The 22,288-nt window shown below is 40.9% G+C and overlaps 8 protein-coding genes and 3 pseudogenes across 10 annotated transcripts; 6 read left to right on the top strand and 5 right to left on the bottom strand.

The window, feature by feature from the left end:
• Nucleotides 1–565: 565 nt before the first annotated feature.
• Nucleotides 566–8,683, bottom strand: LOC149037219 (coiled-coil domain-containing protein 78-like). The gene is made up of 15 exons (XM_089188414.1): nt 8,549–8,683; nt 7,530–7,709; nt 6,143–6,244; nt 5,537–5,599; nt 5,334–5,393; nt 4,863–4,951; nt 4,452–4,530; nt 3,969–4,094; nt 3,170–3,360; nt 2,949–3,051; nt 2,779–2,850; nt 2,163–2,215; nt 1,670–1,754; nt 1,311–1,411; nt 566–1,049 (listed from the first exon to the last, which is right to left on the bottom strand). The coding sequence occupies exons 1-15, from the start codon at nt 8,681–8,683 to the stop codon at nt 977–979; spliced, it is 1,512 nt and encodes a 503-aa protein (XP_089044540.1). The 3' UTR covers nt 566–976.
• LOC149037218 (histone H1-delta-like) lies at nt 8,670–9,305 on the top strand. The gene has a single exon (XM_089186818.1). It carries the CDS (start codon nt 8,682–8,684, stop codon nt 9,255–9,257), a length of 576 nt encoding a protein of 191 aa, XP_089042944.1. The 5' UTR covers nt 8,670–8,681; the 3' UTR covers nt 9,258–9,305.
• A 1,012-nt stretch (nt 9,306–10,317) lies between these two features.
• LOC149037217 (histone H2B.1 pseudogene) lies at nt 10,318–10,984 on the bottom strand (annotated as a pseudogene). The gene has a single exon (XR_016180919.1). The product of XR_016180919.1 is annotated as a histone H2B.1 pseudogene (transcript).
• A 221-nt stretch (nt 10,985–11,205) lies between these two features.
• Nucleotides 11,206–11,664, top strand: LOC149037216 (histone H2A). The gene has a single exon (XM_089186312.1). It carries the CDS (start codon nt 11,218–11,220, stop codon nt 11,596–11,598), a length of 381 nt encoding a protein of 126 aa, XP_089042438.1. The 5' UTR covers nt 11,206–11,217; the 3' UTR covers nt 11,599–11,664.
• A 1,056-nt stretch (nt 11,665–12,720) lies between these two features.
• Nucleotides 12,721–13,345, bottom strand: LOC113678062 (histone H4). The gene has a single exon (XM_027194932.2). It carries the CDS (start codon nt 13,100–13,102, stop codon nt 12,791–12,793), a length of 312 nt encoding a protein of 103 aa, XP_027050733.1. The 5' UTR covers nt 13,103–13,345; the 3' UTR covers nt 12,721–12,790.
• A 134-nt stretch (nt 13,346–13,479) lies between these two features.
• On the top strand, nt 13,480–14,012 carry LOC149037215 (histone H3). The gene has a single exon (XM_089186817.1). It carries the CDS (start codon nt 13,602–13,604, stop codon nt 14,010–14,012), a length of 411 nt encoding a protein of 136 aa, XP_089042943.1. The 5' UTR covers nt 13,480–13,601.
• Nucleotides 14,013–15,692: 1,680 nt separating this feature from the next.
• LOC149037214 (histone H1.0-A-like) lies at nt 15,693–16,350 on the top strand (annotated as a pseudogene).
• A 1,102-nt stretch (nt 16,351–17,452) lies between these two features.
• LOC149037213 (histone H2B.1 pseudogene) lies at nt 17,453–17,871 on the bottom strand (annotated as a pseudogene). Its single transcript, XR_016180812.1, has one exon. The product of XR_016180812.1 is annotated as a histone H2B.1 pseudogene (transcript).
• A 285-nt stretch (nt 17,872–18,156) lies between these two features.
• LOC149037212 (histone H2A) lies at nt 18,157–18,625 on the top strand. Its single transcript, XM_089186464.1, has one exon. The coding sequence runs from the start codon at nt 18,174–18,176 to the stop codon at nt 18,552–18,554; it is 381 nt and encodes a 126-aa protein (XP_089042590.1). The 5' UTR covers nt 18,157–18,173; the 3' UTR covers nt 18,555–18,625.
• Nucleotides 18,626–19,779: 1,154 nt separating this feature from the next.
• Nucleotides 19,780–20,183, bottom strand: LOC149037211 (histone H4). Its single transcript, XM_089186242.1, has one exon. It carries the CDS (start codon nt 20,159–20,161, stop codon nt 19,850–19,852), a length of 312 nt encoding a protein of 103 aa, XP_089042368.1. The 5' UTR covers nt 20,162–20,183; the 3' UTR covers nt 19,780–19,849.
• Nucleotides 20,184–20,637: 454 nt separating this feature from the next.
• LOC149037210 (histone H3) lies at nt 20,638–21,192 on the top strand. Its single transcript, XM_089186241.1, has one exon. It carries the CDS (start codon nt 20,653–20,655, stop codon nt 21,061–21,063), a length of 411 nt encoding a protein of 136 aa, XP_089042367.1. The 5' UTR covers nt 20,638–20,652; the 3' UTR covers nt 21,064–21,192.
• The last annotated feature ends 1,096 nt before the right edge of the window (nt 21,193–22,288 follow it).

Genomic DNA, 22,288 nt, shown 5'->3' with positions numbered 1-22,288 from the left:
GTGTCGGTATATAGGGAAATCCTAAGAGCCAGTAACGCAATGACTTAACGGGTACATTTACGTTGGTATAGAGGGAAACTCTAAGACAGCCAGCAACACAATGACATAGCGGCTATATTTGCGTCGGGATGTAGGGAAATTCTAAGATAGCCACTAATTAATGGAAAGACATAATGGTTATCTTTGCGTCGGTATATAGGGAAATACTAAGATAGCCACTAACGAAATGACTCAACGGCTACCTTTGCGTTTTAGACCTACAAAACAACGAGAATTCCGATTATCATAATTCCCCTGACACATTGGTTGTGGAATATTTACCCTGCATCGGTCTATCGTTTACAATTTGCAGACGCACCATAACAAATACACCATAGACATAGCAGGGTGCACACTAAACCGCTGACAAACTTAGTCTGATCAAAGGCCCTCAATGAGGCAGCCTGACACCGCCTGCAATGCCAGTTATAGTTTTTACAAAACTTGCGATTAAATGAGCCACAACAGGTCAAGGGATCGTTTAAAATAAGCATATCACTTCGATAATAAGGAGCAATACAATAAAGATAGTCAGTTTTAAACACACTTTCTTTCGAATGGTAAAGTCCACTTCCTTCCAACAAATGATTAATAAATACTTTTAGGGAAAACTGTACAACAACTTAAAAACGTCCAGACATTATGCAGCACTCTTCCTTTTTAGTGTCCCAGCACGAAAACCTTCTGGCGAAAGTCCTCACCCGTGGTAAAACGCATGTTACCAAGTCTTGATTGGACTTTTTCTTAGATCTGATTGGTCGAGAGAGTGGCGCGAATTTTCTTAACCAATCATGGAGCGTAGGAAAGAAAACCCACGACAAACCCTGATCACTCGGTCGAAAAATGCTCCATAACACAATACAAATAACTCGAAGTGCATCCAACATATTTACAACCGCCTTTTGATTATGGCTTTGAAGTATATTACTACACAGTTCTAGCGTCTTGAATGCGCAGCGGGAGTAGTATTTCCTAACAATGTTCGCAAACGAACAATTTCTTCTTGGTATCTGCAATATAAAGAGAGAAGGATGAGAAGCCTAAATGAAGCAAGACGCAGAGCAAATATATAGCTTCGTCCCCGCTTCAATCCTGTCCCCCGCTTCCCTCCCGTTCCCCCCCACCCCACACACAAACACACAGGATGGTGATGTCTTTGCTTCGTCAGTACAATCAGTTTGTTTCATCAGCACCTTCTAATCAAAGGAGGGAAAAAGATTCTTAGGCCAACAATCAAGGCAAGGTTATTCTCAATAGATAATCAGTAGTACCTTTTAAGATTTGTATCTATGTAGTGCTGAAGGCGCGCAAGTTGTTCTTCCGCCATAATACAACGTGTCATCAGTGAAGCGCGCTCACTTTCCAGGTCTTGCTAAAGGGTAAAAAAACCAACGATGTAAAGTATATTTAATACGCTTCAAGATTGACCCGAAAGATTTCAGCAGTTAGGCCACAATATTTGTCGCCCTTTTTTTCAGTCCACCAGAAACCATGAAATGATTGTTTAGTAAGAGAGTAAAACAGCAAAAATAAACAACAAAGGAACGAAGATGGGTAAGGATAAAAAAGATTGACTGGGATTGACAAGCTAGTTTTTCGAAACCAGCAGAAGTCATCGTTATTTCGCTACCTGGGTATTCAGTGTGAATTCGCGGAGTTGCTTTCGGAGGTAGCCCCAACCCATCTCCACTGTTGCCTGACCTGCTGGTAACAACCTGGCAAAGAAAATACTCCTTTAAGAAACCTAATAATGTACATGAAAAAATTGCGCGCTTCTGATTGCCTAAAACTGATTGTATTCTCATGTAACACAAGAGTAAAGTTGTAACACGAGTGCAAAGTTACAAATAGCACGCACACACTATCAAAATTTACTGTGATGTTTTTTCATGCAATTTACTAACAAATAATAACATGATTTCTCTTGTAGTTTGGCGTTAAGAAGCACTCGTAAATTTTCAAAGACTACAAATGGCACTTGCCCCGCGGGCTCAAACAATTTTGTTCTCTTTGAAAAATTTTCTCGTGCTTTTTAACACCAAATTTCACCCAAAACATGTTATTAGCTATACTTTATTGGATTAGACTTATCAGAAATCCTGGAAGGAGCACATTAAACTCACAGTTGATCCGGTTGCTGGTCATCCGCTGTAAAACGCGAGGTGTTGGAGGCCAACTGGAACAAATTGAAGAATATAAAAAATCGTACTAAAATGCGTAGTTGTTACAAGCCTGATTTCAGCGCTACCTGAACAGTGTACGCTTCATGCTTGTAACTGAACGGAGCAATTGGACATTACGCGTCTTGCTTGTAATTCAACAGTGTACTTGGATAGTACGCGTCATGTGCAAGCGTACTTCTTGTGGCGCAATTCGCCGAGTTAACTTTTATTATTCTATGAAGACGTATAAACCGATGAATAGTTTGTTTCTCTAATTGTGTAATAGCTTTGATTAATTGTTAACACGACTTCGTGTAGTCCTATACTCGTAATTAGCAAAATTTTGTTAATCACTCGCATTACTAAAGGCCGAACTGGACTTCACCCGGTCCTATGACCATTACCAACTGTAATGGCCTTCTTGTAATGGCCTTGTTTCTGTCACAGTCGATAGGGTTTACACCGACAGCTTTAATTATTGCCTTACGAATATACGAAGAATTAGTAAAAAATTCATAATGTGAGCCATTCAGAGATTTGAAAAAAAAGGACAAAAAAAATTATATGTTAATGGTACCTTTTGTCTTAGTTCATCATTACTTCGTTTTAATTCTTTGAGATCCGCCGTCAGTTTCGCAATTTCACGACTCTGTTAAAAAAAAAAACAAAATACGGAGTTATTGACAGGGAAGGATAGGCCTGCTCTCAGTTGTTTCACAAAAACATTGCTGAAAACAAGAAACTAACCTGGGCAGTCTGCAGTTCAGTCTCTGAAGGCAAGTACAAACTAGCTTGGTTAGTCTGCGGCACTGACTTTGCTTCTTTACTTTCAATGTCGTACCGTAACATCCTAAAATAATAACAAAAAATATGTCAATCATGAACGAAGATTATTGGAAAGGGGGGAATTGTACCTCGTTTTTTTTTTGGGGGGGGGGGGGAGGAGAGGGAGGAGCATTTGTGCGCACCTGTAAGCTGAAGAAAGATTATCGTGCTTTTGTACCAAGTCTCTTATTGTAGCTTTCAATTCTCGCAGTCTGCTCTCCAAAGCTTCTTCTTTTTTCTCGTGTGATTCTCTGATTTGTCTGACCATCATATCAATGTATCCCTGAAATGACTCCACTGAAATCTGCCTCTCGTTAACCTTTCCACAGAACTCCTGTGGGTAACGAATAGGAATGTTATAATTGAGATGTTGTTTGAGCCCATAGGCTGTTCATCGGCATGTTTCTGATCCTTAATCCCCAGGGTTATAAAATAATTAGCAAATAATGATATGTCCTGTTGTCTAAGAATCGACCAAGAATAATGCAACTTTCCCTGCGAAAAAGAGTCTACAAGAGGTTTCTTGAAGATTTGAAGTTGAAACAGGTGCGGCGGTTACCACTCTCGTTCGCTCTCGTCAACCATCGTCAACATTCGTTCTCTCTCGGCAATTTTCGTCAATTCTTATCTCTACTCTTGTTAGTAATTCTCCTTACTGTCTGCTTAATGACTCTCATTATGTTGGTTTGGAGAATTTAGTATCGGATCATTTAGTAATCCCATAATTGATATTTCTCTTTATTCTCGTCACTTTTCTGCATGATATTGTATAGATACGGATATAGTGGAACCTAATCATGGGGCTTCCTGAAGACCACTTAAAATGTCCTCCGTGTAAATGTTCCATCAATAAAGGTAACTGATACAAATTTCGTGTCCTTTGGATGACGGTGTCCCCTAAATACAACGAGAATTTAAAAAGTTCTAATAAATATTTCTCACCGCAATATCATGAACATACTGCTGAAGTCTGTTGGTATATTCCGCGCTGAGCTCTTTAAGGCGCAGGTCCAGGTTGTTACTTTCTTCTTGTAAACGGTGCCTCTCCCCGTTGGCAGAGATCAATTCCTTTATAATGCAACAGAATTATATAACATCAGTTACATTACTGAAATGAAAATAAAAATGAAAGGCCCTGTTTTTGAGTCCTAATGAGGGTGATCGCGTTGTGCTCAATAGAAACAGCACAGTGCCTCTTTTCCGCCAGAATTGGAGAGCATTCCTTCATTTCGAAAACCGATCAACCGATTCCATCAATAGTCGTGCCCCGACAATGAAGGCAATAGACTGAACAGAAAGAGTATGAGGCGTTCCTAATTTGTCAGAATCAAAGTTTGCCTTTCTTGAAGATAGATGTCCCCTACATCATTTTCCCAGAGGTAAGCTATCACAAACTATTACTCGAGCAACAAAAACATTACTTACAGAAGACTGAAGGGCTAATTTCCGCTGAATCACCCGAAGAGATTCCTTGGAGTCTTTCAGCTCTTGAGTCAATTTGGATCTAAAGAAACAAATCTTTATGATTAAATTTTACACAGAGTAGATCCCTATCACTGAGACCACCCTCAACCCTTTATATCCTGACATCTATATGCATATTATCCATACTTTATTCCATGCGTTTTCTACGGTACTAGTAAAGAGAATTTGTTCAACAGTCGAGAGCTCCTTAAGGTTGTGATCATTTCCTTTATTCTCTTGACCTTAATGTGCGAGTCAGGGGCGACATTGTAAGGAGAAATTAGAGACTAGTCTCTCTTGGGGGTTGAAAGTTAAGGTCTATGAAAAACTAGTAGTTGGAGACCAAATACAAGAACAGGAAATGCTGTATACATTCTATCTTCCAACTTGGTCAGTTCTCTTTGATGCTGAGTCCTGAGAACCTCCACCCGTCCTTCTCGTTGTTGGCTGTTTTGAAATAACTGTAATAACAAAAAATGAAGCTGTTAGCAAACAACATAGGATGTCTAACAGCCCTTCAACTGTCTGCAATATCGGAAAGGTAATTCTCCCACTTGATGCCAACATATTTCTCTTCTAGTTTGTCCTGTGAATTTGGTTTTAAATCCAAAAATTACTCCCGGGTTGATAAATTTCTCCTCTCTCAGTAACTATCAGTTTGCTCTTTAAAATGGCAGGAAAATTCAAACAACGTTCACTTCTGGGAGTAGGGACAGCAATCCAACAGAATTTCTCAGCTAAAACGTTTTGGCAGAAACACTTTTGGATAGATGAATAATACACAAATTATCTCAGTGTGCAAGAAGTTAAATCCTTTGGACCTTTGGATCAAATATACATTACCTGTTTTTCAAGTTCGAGCTTCTCGGACTGCAAGGAAAGGACACTTTTGGACAAATCATCCTGTATTGAACAGATAGTCAGAGAATCAAGCCATATTAACTACTGCACACATCGTTACATGATCAATTTGAAAATCAAACATGAAGCAACAAAGTTTGAATTGAAACCTGCTTTAGGGAAAGAACAATAAAAGGTCATGCTACCTTCTCACGGAGAGAGCTCCTTGAAAACTTGCTGGCCAACCTCCTAAGTTGGTCATAATACTCCTAGAAGCAAAGAAAACTTCTGATATTATTATCATGTCATTTCGTTTCATGCTCCTTTTGAACTGAATTAGAGGTCAGATTCTTTGAATTTAGATGTTCTTTACTTCAAAACTATGACCCTAAAAAGGACTGCAGTTGGTAACAGTGGCATTGGTCTTGACAACCTGAGTGGGAGTCACAACTCTTAACTATGATGATTACCAACACTCATGGCCAAGAACTTCCCTCATAGATTCAATTTACATAAACTTACAATTCTTTTAACCATCTCAGCTGATCAGCCTAAAGTTAGTGCTTATACAGGAAAAATTGTGCCATCTGAATTATACCAGCAACAACTTTAAGACCACTCCAACTTTAAATCAAACATGGTCAGCCAGATAAACAATTGTGAGCATGTAAAACTAATGCAACCTAATAAGACCCCTGCTATTGAATGGATGATTACACAAAATATTCATTTTCAACGGGAGAACATGGATGCTCCTGGTTTTAAATAACATATTATTGTAATAGTCAGTTTCATTGTTAAATGCCCTCAACCTTCATTGTTTCAAGCTCCACAGCTTCTTTATCACTCTGTAGTTTTTCCTTTGTGTTGAGCAGTGTCACAAGTTCCAAACCCAACTCTTCGTTTTTGGCCACCTTATAAAAATATAAAAAGATTATTTAGCATAAAATTGAAATTATGTAGTAGCTTTGTGTTAGTATAATGCATGGAATCTAAAAATAAAAAAGATGAGGTTAAAGACCTGACTGGGTCATTGTATAATGTTCTCAGAAGGGACATTTTCCTTTCAAAGTGCCTCTCTCAACCAAGGAGTAATAGGGTACAAGTTAAGGAAACTTTCACTGAAATCCTGGGGCAGGGGTAAGATTCTGATGGACTGGGACCTATCCTCCTGTGTTACTTCTTAGTCCCTTCATGCCATTGAAACCATGCAGGATATCATTTTCAGGAACTCAGATAATTATTTTGTGTGCTTTTGTCTTTTAATAGCAGTCCCATTCTGCATAACTCTTGATCAATCACTCAACTCCATCTTTCAACTGTCTAAGAATCAGGCTCTTCAGGCCTGACCAGGTCCATTGTGCAAGCAAGCTAAATTTCCTCACAGCATCTCATACCAAGTTTTTGCATGACATCAAGTTTTTGCTTGACACCAATTTTTTGATGTACCGATCTTGTTCAATTGTGGGAATGATTCATTACAAAGCTGGAAATTGATAGAGGAACCATTTAATTTATACTCTAAAATGCTAGGGGATGATTTACAACATCTCCATCATCTCATTTTAGCTTGATAATATGTTTGAGTTAGAGTGGTTGGTTGGTATAGCCGCAAACGCTTATCACACGTATTTCAAACTTTACTAGAACAAACTTGACACATTGTTGAATACGGTAACTGAAAATGACAAAATTACAAACACGCGAATGAGCATAAAATAACTTACATCGTATGAGTGAAAGTACTGGAAAACGACAAAGCGAGATAAACAAGGATACTTACAAGACGAATGTGACCAACCCAAAGACGAAAACATGAAACCCAGAGCTAGATATGTAACAGTAATTTTCACAAACTAGACAACTAACCAAATAAATTACGCGCAACCAATATATATACGATATGCAAATAAATATAACAAGTACAAAACTGGTAACTGACAAAGGACACTAATGGAAGACGAGAAAATAAACACCTAACACGAAACTATGAAACACCAACACTAACAAAAAATGATAGTACAAATTCTTGCGCCTACAGTTGGGTACAGGGATTCTGTGAGGAGTACAAATTTCTTTCATAGAAGGCCACTATAATTTTTACTACGAGAATGCTGAGCACTCGCTCTCCAAGTTTGTATGCCCCACTACCAACTCAGCCACAGAGAACTGGTTGGTGCACTATGAACAATATCCTACCTCCTTTTGATAGTCTGCAGTCAACTGAACATGACTGGTCTTTAAAGCAATGTACTCATTTGCCAGCTCTTTATGTTCTGTTTCCATGACAGCAAGATCTTCTTTACTTGCTGTCAAGTCAGCTTGAGCCTTATCCAAAAACATCTGAAGTTCCATGACATTATTTTCAAGAGCAAGCACCTGAAATGAAGGGGAAAAATCAGTGATTTTCTCACATCCTGTTCAGTAATTGACACTGTATCTCAGAGGCTTATCATTATAATTTTAAATTTAAAGGTTTTCTGCCCTACCAACTGAGGCACAGAGAACTTGTTGGTGCTCTTATATAGCCAAATGACAGACACTATAATAAGTTTTTAATGATAGAGGATCTGTATGGGTCATATGACTCATGAATACAAATTATACAATCTGTGAGGATCATCCATAGCGAAAACTCAGGTTGACGAGTAGTTATGACATTGGACATGGATGCAATTACATAGACCTGACCGCAACTGATTCATGCATAACTAGCATGTTAGAAAGCGAGGCAAATCTGTCACACTAAGCAGATAACCTTGTTCCATCACCGTTGATTTCAAACGATTGCTATTTAGCCATATTTTCGGGTCATTTTGCTCATTCAAGAAATTTAGCATACAGGTCACGTATAAAATGGCGGAAATTGTAGTTTTGTTCTTCTTGTTCAAATTTAAAGTCCGCTCTGCCTTTGAATATGCATTAAAATGCTCATTTTTTCATACACATGCAAAGTCTAGGGCCTCTTCCTTCCTAAAATGTCTAATTTAATGATGAAAGGCGACTAAAAGAGAACTTCTTTCGTCACTTATCCAAAGTTCTTCTTGGAATCTCACCGCTTTGTAGACTTTTGACTGTAAAACGTCATTCTAACTTTGAGTAAATCAAAGTATATTTCACATATGATTGTTGCCATATAACGAAGCTAAAATATTTTTTATTAGCGAGGACTTGAAGTTATTGAATGAGCTTGTTATCGAGCAAAATGTCAAGCAAACTAGCACAGTTTGAACGACGCCATTTTGTAACAACCCTGTTTCCTCGGCGGTTCGTTTACGACGAATAACATCAACTTGCGCGCTCCGTGAAATCATTGCTAGTCTCTGTTGCGAAGGATCTACAGCACACGACATGTCCGAAGAAAAGTCCTCAGTTAAAAAAAAGCCAGCTGCGCCCAAAAAGCCAGCTGAGCATCCACCTTATTCTGAAATGATCAAAGCTGCTATCTTAGCGTTGAAAGAGCGAAACGGTTCTTCCCGACAAGCCATCGAGAAGTACATCAAGGCTAACTACAAGGTTGGTGAGGTTGGCTCGCACTTGAAGATGGCTTTGAAGAGGGGCGTTACTAGTGGCAAGCTTGTCCACACCAAGGGAGTTGGTGCTTCTGGTTCTTTCAAAGTGGCCAAGGAGGAAAAGAAGGAGAAGAAGCCGAAGAAGAAGCCAGCTGCAAAGAAGAAGCCTGCTGCCAAACCAAAGAAGCCCGCCGCCAAAAAGGCAGCGGCGAAGAAACCAGCGGCGAAGAAGGCAGCAAAGAAACCCGCCGCCAAAAAGCCAGCAGCGAAGAAACCCGCAGCTAAAAAACCAGCTGCAAAGGAATCTGCAGCCAAAAAACCAGCAGCGAAGAAGCCTGTAGCTAAAAAGCCCGCAGCTGAAAAGCCCGTCAAGAAAGCTCCGAAGAAATCTCCGAAGAAGGCGGCCAAAAAATAAGGAGGATATCAACTCCTCATTTAATCAAACGGCTCCTTTAGGAGCCACCACATTCAAGAAAAAGTTATGACCAACTAAGTTTTAAATCCCTCTTCGATAATTGAGTTTAACTTTTCGATAAATTTGGTGGTGGCTCTAACTAAAAGTTTTACCCGATAAAGGTCGCTTTACCCGATAAAGGTCGCTTTACCCGATAAAGGTCGCTTTACCCGATAAAGGTCGCTTTGCCGTCAGATAAATTAGTTTTTATGAGTATATCGCTGCTATAGGGATGCATAAGTGCGTAGTAATGTTACGCATCGATTTAGAATGGGCGCCTGAATCTGTCCTTGTTTATTTGTGACAATTTTCCTACAGACAGTCCATGACAGATACACTAAGTACATAGCGATGTTAACCTCGTCACGCATCGCGTTCCCTCAGGCAAAGCAGGGAGGTTTTCTCAATAAACTGCCTCTTTTTTATCGCTCTGAGCGACTATCGATCTCTGGGGAATATCTCCAGGCTTAGCAAAGTCTTTAGTCTTTCCTTGTAGCTTTCAAAGTTTTCTGTTTTCTTGAAACTCCAACTTTGACGAGTATCACATGTAACTTGCGGCATTTGTGCTCCGCTTTGAAGCATAAAAACAAGCCGAGGATTTGGGACTAATCACTAACGCTTTAAGCACACACAAGACCATTAGCTTCGCAGGCTAGCTCTCGATCTTTCATGTTTTGAAAGTTGAGGTGCACTGAGTGACAATGAAAGAATGGGCTCAAGTGAATGTCTGACTCTACTACTCGGTTCTTTTCGGGCCGTCTGTGTCTCGCAGCTCATTCAATAACCACTAGCATATATTTCCGTCAAAGAACCCGCCGCGTCGAGTGCATTGGCCGCAAAGAAAAGCTTCAAAATCCGGAGATCTATTGTGGATAACGATCCAGGTGATCGAGAACTTATTGGTGATAACTTAAAAAAAATTCTAGTTTTTCAAAGTTATAGTTCTTATGTAACACGTTGTAAAGGAAATCATGAACAATACTCTTCGCTTCCCTACCCGTCCTATCAATGACTCATGTTTGCTGCGCTCTTTCATCTAATTTGTTACGTTTTGTTTCGCCTGGTCAAGAAACAGGTCGCGCGGTCAGTTAAAAAACAGACCTTATACACAAGGAAAACTCTAACCAAATCCAAACCATCATAGTTGATATTAAGAGAAACGTTTTCATTTGAGCTCGTATTACGTTAATGACTGACTTTCTTAACATTTGGTGGCTCCTAAAGGAGCCGTTTGTTTTGGCGGGAAACCCACAAAGTGAGTTTACTTGCTGCTGGTGTATTTGGTCACAGCTTTGGTTCCTTCACTGACGGCATGTTTTGCCAGTTCACCGGGCAGAAGCAGCCTGATAGCAGTCTGGATCTCGCGAGAGCTGATGGTCGACTTCTTGTTGTAGTGGGCAAGGCGGGAAGCTTCGGTGGCGATGCGCTCGAAGATGTCATTAACAAACGAGTTCATAATGCCCATGGCTTTGCTGGAGATACCAGTGTCGGGGTGAACTTGCTTCAACACCTTGTAGATGTAGATAGCATAGCTTTCCCTTCTCTTTCCTCTCCTCTTCTTCTTTCCATCAGCAATGGCTTTAGCCTTTCCGGCTTTCTTCTCGCCTTTCTTTCCTGCAACTTTGGCTGGCATCTTGCTAATTCACAAAGATGAATAGATGTGCAGCGCAACTTGTCTTGTATTTATATCAGAATCGTAAAAGGATCTATTACCATACGGATCGAAATTCTCGATCAATGATTGGTTTATTACGATACTAACCCCGTGGGTCAGTTTGCTTGTTATTCTATCATACTACTGAAGATTCATGTGATTGGTGACTTTCGATCTCTCTTACATATTTAACGAACTATAAATAACCGAGGTTGCAGGTACAATAGCTATTCTGATTGATAACAGTCAACGCATTACACTACAAACATGTCTGGTCGTGGTAAAGGAAAAGCAAAGGGCACTAAGTCTAAGAGCCGCTCATCTCGAGCAGGGCTTCAATTCCCAGTTGGTCGAATTCACCGTCTTCTCCGCAAAGGCAATTACGCTGAGCGAGTTGGCGCCGGTGCTCCAGTGTACTTGGCTGCTGTGCTCGAATATCTGAGCGCTGAGATCCTTGAGTTGGCGGGCAACGCTGCTCGTGACAACAAGAAGACAAGAATAATTCCCCGTCACCTTCAGCTTGCTGTCCGTAATGACGAGGAGTTGAACAAACTTCTTGCCGGTGTCACAATCGCACAGGGAGGTGTTCTTCCTAACATCCAAGCTGTACTTCTGCCCAAGAAGACTGAGAAGAAACCCAAGGCATAACTCAGCCTTAACCCATCAAAAACGGCTCCTTTAGGAGCCACCACATAATAAAAAAGTCTTGACTAGCTGGATACGATGAGGTGAATAAGAACTATGAAATATCATCTCAGAACCCCTCCACTCCAGTTTCCAATTTTATGTTATGAAGTGATAAAGAATCTTTGGACGCGAATGTCGATCAACGACCAAATATATTTATTAAGTTTCCGCACACCAAATTCGTAGAAATAACGACTTTCGATACGTTATTCGACGCAAAGGCGTTTAACTGTCGCTCCAAAACCGCAAAATCCGTACAGAGCTTACACGCACCAAGATCTTAGAAACAACGCCGTTGGAACTTTTACTTGACGCAAATGTGCGTGTGTTGCGCGCCAAAATCGTTTATCGTCGAGGTAAGTACTAAAACATGGAACGACCTAAAACCACCTAAAAACCACCTATAACGACCTACAACCACCTCAAAAATTGCAAATTCTGTGGTGTATTCCTCTTTCTTAGAGCAACGCAGTGGGTAGCGCGAAAAAAAACAATTGCGCTTACATACGTGTAGACCTCGTTCTTTAGCGTGACCAAACAGTGTGCGCAAACACGCAGACCTTGTTTCTGAGCAGTTCGAAAAGAGCTGACATATTCAAATATATAATCTTCGTTCTGAATATGAACCGACATATTCAAATGTATATTCTTCGTTCTTCATTAAACCGAACAGAAATTCAAATTGAAATTAAAAGTCATATTTTTATTCCTCCTTCTTCAAGCGTAATTCAAAATTAAATCACTGAGCATTTCGACTTCACTGGCTAGTAAACCGACAAAGATATATACTTTGGAGCACTAGTTTAACTGACCTCTCCTTTCATTTTTATTCGACTGCGGGAGCGCGAGACTGCGTGAGCACTAGTTTAACTGGCCTCACCTTTAATTATTATTCGACTTCGGAAGCAACTGATTTTAGTAACGTTCAAAAGTGGCCGGGTATTGTGAAGTTGCGTGCAATGTTCTTTTTCCAAGCCACTGCCCCATATCGTGACGCGCGGGGATGGTGTAATCATTTTGTTTTGCAAATGTATGAGGGAGATGTAAGCGTTTGTAACACACTGAGAAAAGGCATACACGTGTATTGACCATGACTTTCTTTGTATTTGGTGGCTCCTAAAGGAGCCGTTTGTATTGTGTCAGGATGGTCTGTTTAACCGCCAAATCCGTACAGAGTGCGGCCTTGTCTCTTCAAAGCGTACACCACATCCATAGCTGTCACAGTCTTTCTCTTGGCGTGCTCCGTGTATGTCACAGCATCACGAATCACGTTCTCAAGAAAGACTTTGAGAACACCACGGGTCTCCTCGTAGATGAGGCCGGAGATTCGCTTGACACCACCACGGCGAGCAAGACGACGGATGGCTGGCTTGGTGATTCCTTGGATGTTATCACGAAGGATCTTTCGGTGACGCTTGGCGCCACCTTTCCCGAGACCTTTACCTCCTTTACCGCGACCAGACATGTTGATTCCTACTCGTGTGTTTGAGTTATGGCAATTGAGCGAACGTTATTAGCTTTTATACGGAAACATAAGACCTCTCAGAAAACAGTATGGGAATAAGGGTTACTATTGGTTGAGTCAAATATCTAAGTATCATTTTACTGTTATATTAACATGTATTAACATAAATCACACGGTATTCCCGCGCGCATATGTTTCCGATGGAAACAACTCTCTTTCATCCACAAGTTACTGACAACATTCGCTGAGAATTGGTTTTACTCTTTAGTTATGTTACCTATTAAATTTAACATGAGGATTACATTTAGCTTATGCCTAAACGACCTTCCTTGTTACTTCGGATCAAAATAACATCGCAGATCCGTGAAACTATTGACAGCTTTCGTATCTAACCAATCAAATCTCTTCATTTTGAGCCAATCACAAGTAAGCCCGCCAGGTATAAATCATTTTCTATACTCAACTTCCTGCATTCACTAATTCAGAGTCGTTGAAAAGGATGGCACGTACGAAACAAACTGCACGAAAATCAACCGGTGGAAAAGCTCCACGCAAACAGCTCGCCACAAAGGCAGCTCGTAAGAGCGCTCCTGCCACCGGTGGAGTCAAGAAACCTCATCGTTACAGACCGGGTACAGTCGCTCTTCGTGAGATCCGTCGCTACCAGAAATCCACCGAGCTCTTGATCCGCAAGCTGCCTTTCCAGCGTCTTGTGCGAGAAATCGCTCAAGATTTCAAGACAGATCTGCGTTTCCAGAGCTCGGCTGTGATGGCTCTTCAAGAAGCTAGCGAGGCTTACCTTGTTGGTCTGTTTGAAGACACTAACTTGTGCGCCATCCACGCCAAGCGTGTCACCATTATGCCAAAGGACATTCAGTTGGCCCGCCGAATCCGCGGAGAACGAGCATAAGTGCACTTCGCTTCAAATAAAAAACGGCTCTTTTAGGAGCCACCACATGAATAAAAGCAATGACCAATTTTACGAGCCTTTAATAACCACAACCCTTGAGCTAAATATCTTTAGAAACTCAAAATAAATTACCGCGTTTACAAAGTGCGCATCTTTAGCAGCAATTTCAGATTTCATAGATTTCCGATTTAACATCCTGCACAGTATATGAAAACAACGGTCTTTTCACTCCTCCGGAGTAAATATCATTAGCAACTCGAAATATATTAACACGTTTACTAAGAGCGCGTCTTTTGCGGCAAGTTCATTTATAGACATTTTCTGATTTAACACCCTGCACAGTATATGAAAACAACGGTTTATTTCACTCCCTATATAACCAAAGCGTACTAACTTTTTATCACTCCTCGTAACGTGTTTAAGTCTTCACTTCGCCCTTTGATTTTGGCGCTAGTATTATGCAAATCATCGGGGCTAACTGAAACGTTTCGCCATTTTTCCAATCGGTTTCTTAATTAAAAACTTAACTCAGATGTCTCATAAAATATAAGTTTACAATATAAACTGCATTTTCTTACAAGAGACATTTAGCACAGGTCTTATCGAGGTCAACTATGAAATGGCGGACGCTGTTGTTTTGTTCTTCGTGTTCAAATTTCGAGACTGCCATGCCTTTGAATATGCAACGAAAAGCCCATTGCTCCAAATGCTATAAAAATTTAGGCTACGTTCCTAACGTAATTTTATGATTTATAAAAACTTGAAGTTAGTTAGACAATAAGCCCGTGCCTTCGTATTTCTTTGCGTCATAAACTCTCAATCGATCGACAATTGAATAAACTGTTTACATCTTGTCCACTACTGCTCTTACTTCTGAACTTCACATATCTCACGTATAAAAAACCTACTGCAGGTTAAGTAAGAATATTACATCTCCAACTGGTTTTGATGTTTTGCTTTGTGAATAATCCATTGTAATCATATTTTAAGAATACTCTCAAAGTTGACTCCGATCTTGCCCTATGATCGAGAGCGCGCGACCAATTCATGCAAAAACTGGTTTGGCTGATCTGTAACGAGGCAAATCCAAAAAAAACTATGCACAGAAACTTGCTCAACCGCTGTTAATTTTTAAAAAGTTTCCTACAAAAGTAAGACCTAATTTCGAGTCATTTTCTTCAGTCGGGACATTTAACATTGTACATCTCGTCCAGGTGAGTCACATATCACAAATGGCGGATGTTGTAGTTTTGTTCTTCTTGTTTGAGTTTAGAGGCCGCTCTGCCTTCGAATATGCATCAAAATGTTCATTTTCTCAAACAATTACAAAGTTAGGGACTTCTTCTTTCATATGATATTTAATATACTATTGAAAAGTGACTCAAACAAAACTCCTTTCATCATTCATTCAAAGTTTTCGTTTGAACCTTAATGCTTTCTACACTTTTGACCCTAAAAATTCATTCTTTATTTTAGTAAATCAAACTTTTCTTTACACCTACATTTTATGAGACAACTTAGCTATACTCTTTATGACAAGAAAATATCTGATGTTATTGAATTAGCTCGTTATGAACCGAAATGTCAAACAAACTAACACAGTTTGGGCGCCGCCATTTTGCGACAACTCTGTTTCCTCGGTGGTCCGTACACGAAGAATAATATTACCTTGCGCGCGCTCTTAGCAATCATTATTGCTCCTAGTTCCGAAAGTTCTACAGCAAACAACATGTCCGAGGCAAAGTCCCCCGCTAAAAAGAAGCCAGCTGCGCCCAAAAAGCCAGCTGAGCATCCACCTTATGCCGACATGATTAAAGCTGCTATCTTAGCGTTGAAAGAGCGAAGCGGCTCTTCCCGCTAAGCTATCGAGAAGTACATCAAGGCCAACTACAAGGTTGGTGAGGTCGGCTCGCACTTGAAGATGGCTTTGAAAAGGGGTGTTACTAGTGGCAAGCTTGTCCACACCAAGGGAGTTGGTGCTTCTGGTTCTTTCAAGGTGGCCAAGGAGGAAAAGAAGGAGAAGAAGCCGAAGAAGAAGCCAGCTGCAAAGAAGAAGCCTGCTGCCAAACCAAAGAAGCCCGCCGCCAAGAAGAAAGCAAAGAAACCAGCGGCCAAAAAGCCAGCAGCGAAGAAACCCGCCGCTAAGAAGCCAGCAGCGAAAAAACCCGCTGCTAAAAAACCAGCAGCAAAGAAACCCGCGGCCAAAAAACCCGCAGCGAAGAAGCCTGCAGCTAAAAAGCCCGTCAAGAAAGCAGCGAAGAAATCGCCAAAGAAGGCGGCCAAGAAATAAGGAGGATATCAACTCTTCATTAAATCAAACGGCTCCTTTAGGAGCCACCACATAAAAGGAAAAGTTATGACCAACTGAGTAATATCACGTCTTAGATGTTCCAGTTCGACTTTTCGATAATTAAGGTCATGGCCCTCACTCCGATTTTACCCATTAATGGTCGCTTAATCGTCAATCAGAATGAGTTAAAATGAGAATATGGCTGCTATAAGAGCGCATAACGCGTCAATTTTCGAATAGGCACGTAAACTTTTCTCTATGTTATTCTGACAATTTTGTTACAGACACGCCATGTCAGATACACCAGCTAATTAGCAGTGTTAATCTCGTCACGCATCACGTTCTCCCCGCCTACAGACAAGAGATAAACAAGAGAGAAACAACCATCGGTCTCTGGAGAATATTTCCGTCCTAAAAATAGTCGTCAGTCGTTACTTGTAGACTCCAAAGATTTCTGTTCTCTTGAAACTTCATCTTTGTCGAGTATTGTATGAAGCTTGCATGTGTTTTTGCTCCACCTTAAGTGTAAAAACTTTCTATCTTTCCCTACTCGCTAATCCGCTGCTTCCGCTCAAGATTAAGAGGTTCGCAGGCTAATGTACACTTTTTACTAAGCGCAAATGAAAGAATATGCTGAGGTGAAGGTCTAACTCTATAACACAGGTTAAATCAGGCCGTTTGTGTCTTGCAGCTCGTTTAATCACCACTTGCATATATTTGCATTAAAATCCAGTGCGTCGAGTAGGTAGGCCGCTAAGAAAAGCTTTGAACTCCGGAGATCTACTGTATATGGATCACGTTTCTGGAATAAATCAGCGTTTGGGCAGACAATATGTGATCGAGCAGTTACCGTTGGTAAATTGAAAAGAAAAAAAAAACACTGGCTCATTAAAGCGTTTATGTTCAGTGTGACATTTTTAAAAATAAATCATGAACAGTAGTCTTCGCTTCATTCGCCGGTCCATCTATGACTCATATTTGCTGCGCTTTTTCATTTATAAAATTTTGTTTCGTTTCGTTAAGAACACAGTTCGCACAATCCGGTTAAAAACAAAACACTAGTTGATACTAGGGGAACATTCTCATTTTTAAAGCTCGTATCGCGTTCGCAATTGACTTTCATAATATTTGGTGGCTCCTAAAAGAGCCGTTGGTTTTGGCGGGAAACCCACAAAGTGAGTTTACTTGCTGCTGGTGTACTTCGTCACAGCCTTGGTTCCTTCGCTCACAGCGTGTTTAGCCAGTTCACCGGGCAGAAGCAGCCTGATGGCAGTCTGGATCTCGCGAGAGCTGATGGTCGACTTCTTATTGTAGTGGGCAAGGCGGGAAGCTTCGGTGGCAATGCGCTCGAAGATGTCGTTAACAAACGAGTTCATGATGCCCATGGCTTTGCTGGAGATACCAGTGTCGGGGTGAACTTGCTTCAACACCTTGTAGATGTAGATAGCATAGCTTTCCCTTCTCTTTCCTCTCCTCTTCTTCTTTCCATCAGCAATGGCTTTAGCCTTTCCGGCTTTTTTCTCGCCTTTCTTTCCTGCAACTTTGGCTGGCATCTTGCTTATCCAAAAGATGAATAGATGTGCATCGCAACGCGTCTTCTATTTATATCAGAACCGTAAGAGGATCTATTAGCATACGGATCGAAATTCTCGATCAATGATTGGCCTGTTACGATATACTAACCCAGGGGGTCAATTTGTATGTAATTCTTTATTTAATCAGAAAATTACAATGCTATCAAATCGCGCGAAACTTAAAATTGATTGGTGCTTTTCGATCCTTCCTGCATAATGAACGAACTATAAATAACAGACCTGGTAAAAGATTCCCATTCATTCTTATTGTTAGCAGTAAAGCAAGTCACGACGAACATGTCTGGTCGCGGTAAAGGAAAAGCTAAGGGCACTAAGTCTAAGAGCCGCTCATCTCGAGCAGGGCTTCAATTCCCAGTTGGTCGAATTCACCGTCTTCTCCGCAAAGGCAATTACGCTGAGCGAGTTGGCGCCGGTGCTCCAGTGTACTTGGCTGCTGTGCTCGAATATCTGAGCGCTGAGATCCTCGAGTTGGCGGGTAACGCTGCTCGTGACAACAAGAAGACAAGAATCATTCCCCGTCACCTTCAGCTGGCTGTCCGTAATGACGAGGAGTTGAACAAACTTCTTGCCGGTGTCACAATCGCACAGGGAGGTGTTCTTCCTAACATCCAAGCTGTACTTCTGCCCAAGAAGACTGAGAAGAAACCCAAGGCATAAATCAGCTTTAACCCATCAAAAACGGCTCCTTTAGGAGCCACCACATAATACAAAAGTCTTGACTAGCTAGATACCATGAGGTGAATAAGAACTATGAAAATATCTTCTCAGAACCCCTCTACCCCAGTTTCCAATTTATTTCATGAAGTAATAAATCCAAAGAATCTTTGGACACGAATGTCGCCTGACGCCAAATACGCTTCGTGAAGTTTTTTTGCGCGGACCAAAATCGTACAAATAACGACCTCGGAGATGTTCTTAAACGTAAAGGTGTGTAACTCTCGCGCCACAATCGTTGATCGCTGAATTTTGTTTTTGTAGACATCACTGGCGGTTATAACAAATTGCGCCCAAATCCAGTTTGAAAGTTTGAGGGTAAGCCGGTGTGAATTTTATTGTACTCTGTCAATGTATCTCATGCGACCCGCGAAACAAAAATCCGATTGGAAAGAAAATGTATTAACAGGCGTGCTTGAAAATACAGCTTGATGATTTGTAGCTTGGAAGAATATTAAATATTAAAATGGCGAAACAAGAGCGAACAGCAAAAGCGAGTCAGGGCTACCATGTGATAAAATATTTGGGCGACTTTTTTCATTATTCCTTTGCATGCGATGTGCTGTTATTCGCGCTTCAGTACTTTATAGTAACGCGCGATTTGTTTAACAGAATGAGTGAAGGATGTACGGTTTTTATTCACGCGTAAAGGGAAACAAATTTATTGCTCACGACTTTTTTTATAATTGATGGCTCCTACAAGAGCCCTTTGCTTAGGGTCTGTCTAACCGCCAAATCCGTACAGAGTGTACACGCACCAAGATGTTAGAAATAACGCCGTCGGAACTTTAACTTGATGCAAATGTGCGTGAGTTGCGCGCCAAAATCGTTTAAGGTTGAATCTTTTATGTCCACGTCACTGGCGGTTATAGGAAATTGTGTCTTATTCCAGTTTGAAAGTTAGCTGGCTTGATTTTGGTTTTTCAGCCAATTTATACTCATGCATTCCATAAAAGAACACTCGGAAAGGGAAGAAAGGTAGGTTACTAACAAGCAACAAGCGAAGTACGCAACAAGATTTCATGTGTTCTTCGTTTGCGAGCAATGTTCTCTTTCCAAGCTGCTGCCCCATATCGTGACGCGCGCGGTTGGTGCAATCATTTTGTTTAGCAAATGTATGAGCGAAACGTAAGCGTTTGTAACACACTTAGAAAAGGGATACATGTGTATTGATCATGACTTTCTTTGCATTTGGTGGCTCCTAAAGGAGCCGTTTGTATTGTGCCAGGAGTGTCTGTCTAACCGCCAAATCCGTACAGAGTGCGGCCTTGTCTCTTCAGAGCGTACACCACATCCATGGCTGTCACAGTCTTTCTCTTGGCGTGCTCCGTGTATGTCACAGCATCACGAATCACGTTCTCAAGAAAGACTTTGAGAACACCACGGGTCTCCTCGTAGATGAGGCCGGAGATTCGCTTGACACCGCCACGGCGAGCAAGACGACGGATGGCTGGCTTGGTAATACCTTGGATGTTATCACGAAGGATCTTTCGATGACGCTTGGCGCCTCCTTTTCCGAGACCTTTACCTCCTTTGCCACGACCAGACATGTGGATTATTACTCGTGTGTTTGAGTTATGGCGATTGAACGAACGTTACTAGGTTTTATACAGAAAGATAAGACCTCTCAGAAAACAGAATGGAAATAAGGGTTGCTATTGGTTGATTTAAATATCTAAGCATAGTTTTAGTGTTATATTAACATATATTAACTTAAATCACACGGTCTTTCCGCGCGCGTATGTTTTCGATGGAAAAAAACTCTCCTTCATCCAAAAGTTACTCTCCGAGAATTGACTTTTCTCTTTAGTTATGCTATATATTAAACTTAAAATGACGATCATATTTGGCCTATGCCTAAACGACCTTCCATGTTACTTCGGATCCAAATAACATAGCATATCCATGAAATTATTTGCAGCTTTCGTACCTAACCAATCAAATCTCTTTATTTTGAGCCAATCACAAGTAAGCCCGCCAGGTATAAATCAATTTCTATACACAACTTTCCAATATCAGTTATTTTGAGTCGTTGAACAGGATGGCACGTACAAAACAAACTGCACGAAAATCAACCGGTGGAAAAGCTCCTCGAAAACAGCTCGCCACAAAGGCAGCTCGTAAGAGCGCTCCTGCCACTGGTGGAGTCAAGAAGCCTCATCGTTACAGACCTGGTACAGTCGCTCTTCGTGAGATCCGTCGTTACCAGAAATCCACCGAGCTCTTGATCCGCAAGCTGCCTTTCCAGCGTCTTGTGCGAGAAATCGCTCAAGATTTTAAGACTGATCTGCGTTTCCAAAGCTCAGCTGTGATGGCTCTTCAAGAAGCTAGCGAGGCTTACCTTGTTGGTCTGTTTGAAGACACCAACTTGTGCGCCATCCACGCCAAGCGTGTCACCATCATGCCAAAGGACATTCAGTTGGCCCGCCGAATCCGCGGAGAACGAGCATAAGCGCACTTCGCTTCAAATCACAAACGGCTCCTTTAGGAGCCACCACATTAATAAAAGCAATGACCAATTTTATGAGCCTTTAATAACCACAACCCTCGAACTAAATATCTTTAGAAACTCAAAATATAATACCGCGTTTACAAAGTGCGCATCTTTAGCAGCAAGTTCAGATTTCATAGATTTCTGATTTAACATCCTGCACAGTATATGAAAACAACGGTTATTTCACTCCTAACATGACCAAAGCGTACATGTGTTTTACCAGTCTTAATTTACAGGTTTTATCCTGTTGCTTAATCCTTTAATTTTGGCGCTAGTATTATGCAAATCATGAGCGCCTTCTCGCCATTTTTCTTGTCGGTTTCTGAGTTAAAACCTTTACGCAAATGTTTCATGAAGTTTAAGTTTACAATATAAACTGCATTTCCTCATTCGAGACGTTTAGCACAGGTCTTCCGAAAGTCACGTATGGCGGGCGTTCTAGTTTTGTTCTTCGTGTTCAAATTTCGTAATCACTCTGCCTTTGAATATGCAACGAAAGCTCATTTCTTCCATACGCATTCAAAGTTTAGCACCTCTCCTTCATTACTTTATCATAAATTAAAACTTGAAGCTTCTTTCTTGGGGTGCGTAATTAGACGAGAAGCCCGGGCCTTCTTATTACTTAAAAATAGTAAGAATAGTTAAATATAACTCTCAATCGGTCGACAATTGACTGGACTGTTTACATCTAGTCTATTACTGCTCTTACTTCTGAACTTCACATATCTCACGCATAAGAAACCTAGGGTAGGTTTAGCACGAATATTACATCGCCAGCTAGTTTTGACGTTTTACTTTGTGAACAATCCATTTTAGTCATATTTTAAGAATATACTTTCAAACTTGACTCCCATCTTGCCCGAGATCGAGAGCGCGCAAACTTGACTCCGATCTTGCCCGAGGTCGAGAGCGCGCGACCAAAAACTGGTTTGGCTGATCCGTAACGAGGTAAATCCACAAAACTATGCGTAGAAACTTGTTCAATCGCTGTTAATTTAAAAAAAATTGCTATAAAAGCAAGGCCCAGCCTCGAGTCATTTACTTCAATCGAGACATTTAGTATTGTACCTCTCATAGGTGAGTCATATACAAAATGGCAGATGTGGTAGTTTTGTTCTTCTTGTTTGAGTTCAGAGGCCGCTCGGCCTTCGAATATGCATCAAAATGTTTATTTTCTCAAAAA

The sequence above is a fragment of the Pocillopora damicornis genome, chromosome 11, assembly GCF_964200805.1.
Source record: "Pocillopora damicornis chromosome 11, jaPocDami1.2, whole genome shotgun sequence".
In the NCBI taxonomy this organism is placed as follows: domain Eukaryota; kingdom Metazoa; phylum Cnidaria; class Anthozoa; order Scleractinia; family Pocilloporidae; genus Pocillopora; species Pocillopora damicornis.
Note: the sequence above shows the minus strand (reverse complement) of the source record. Positions and strands in the feature narration are given on the sequence as shown.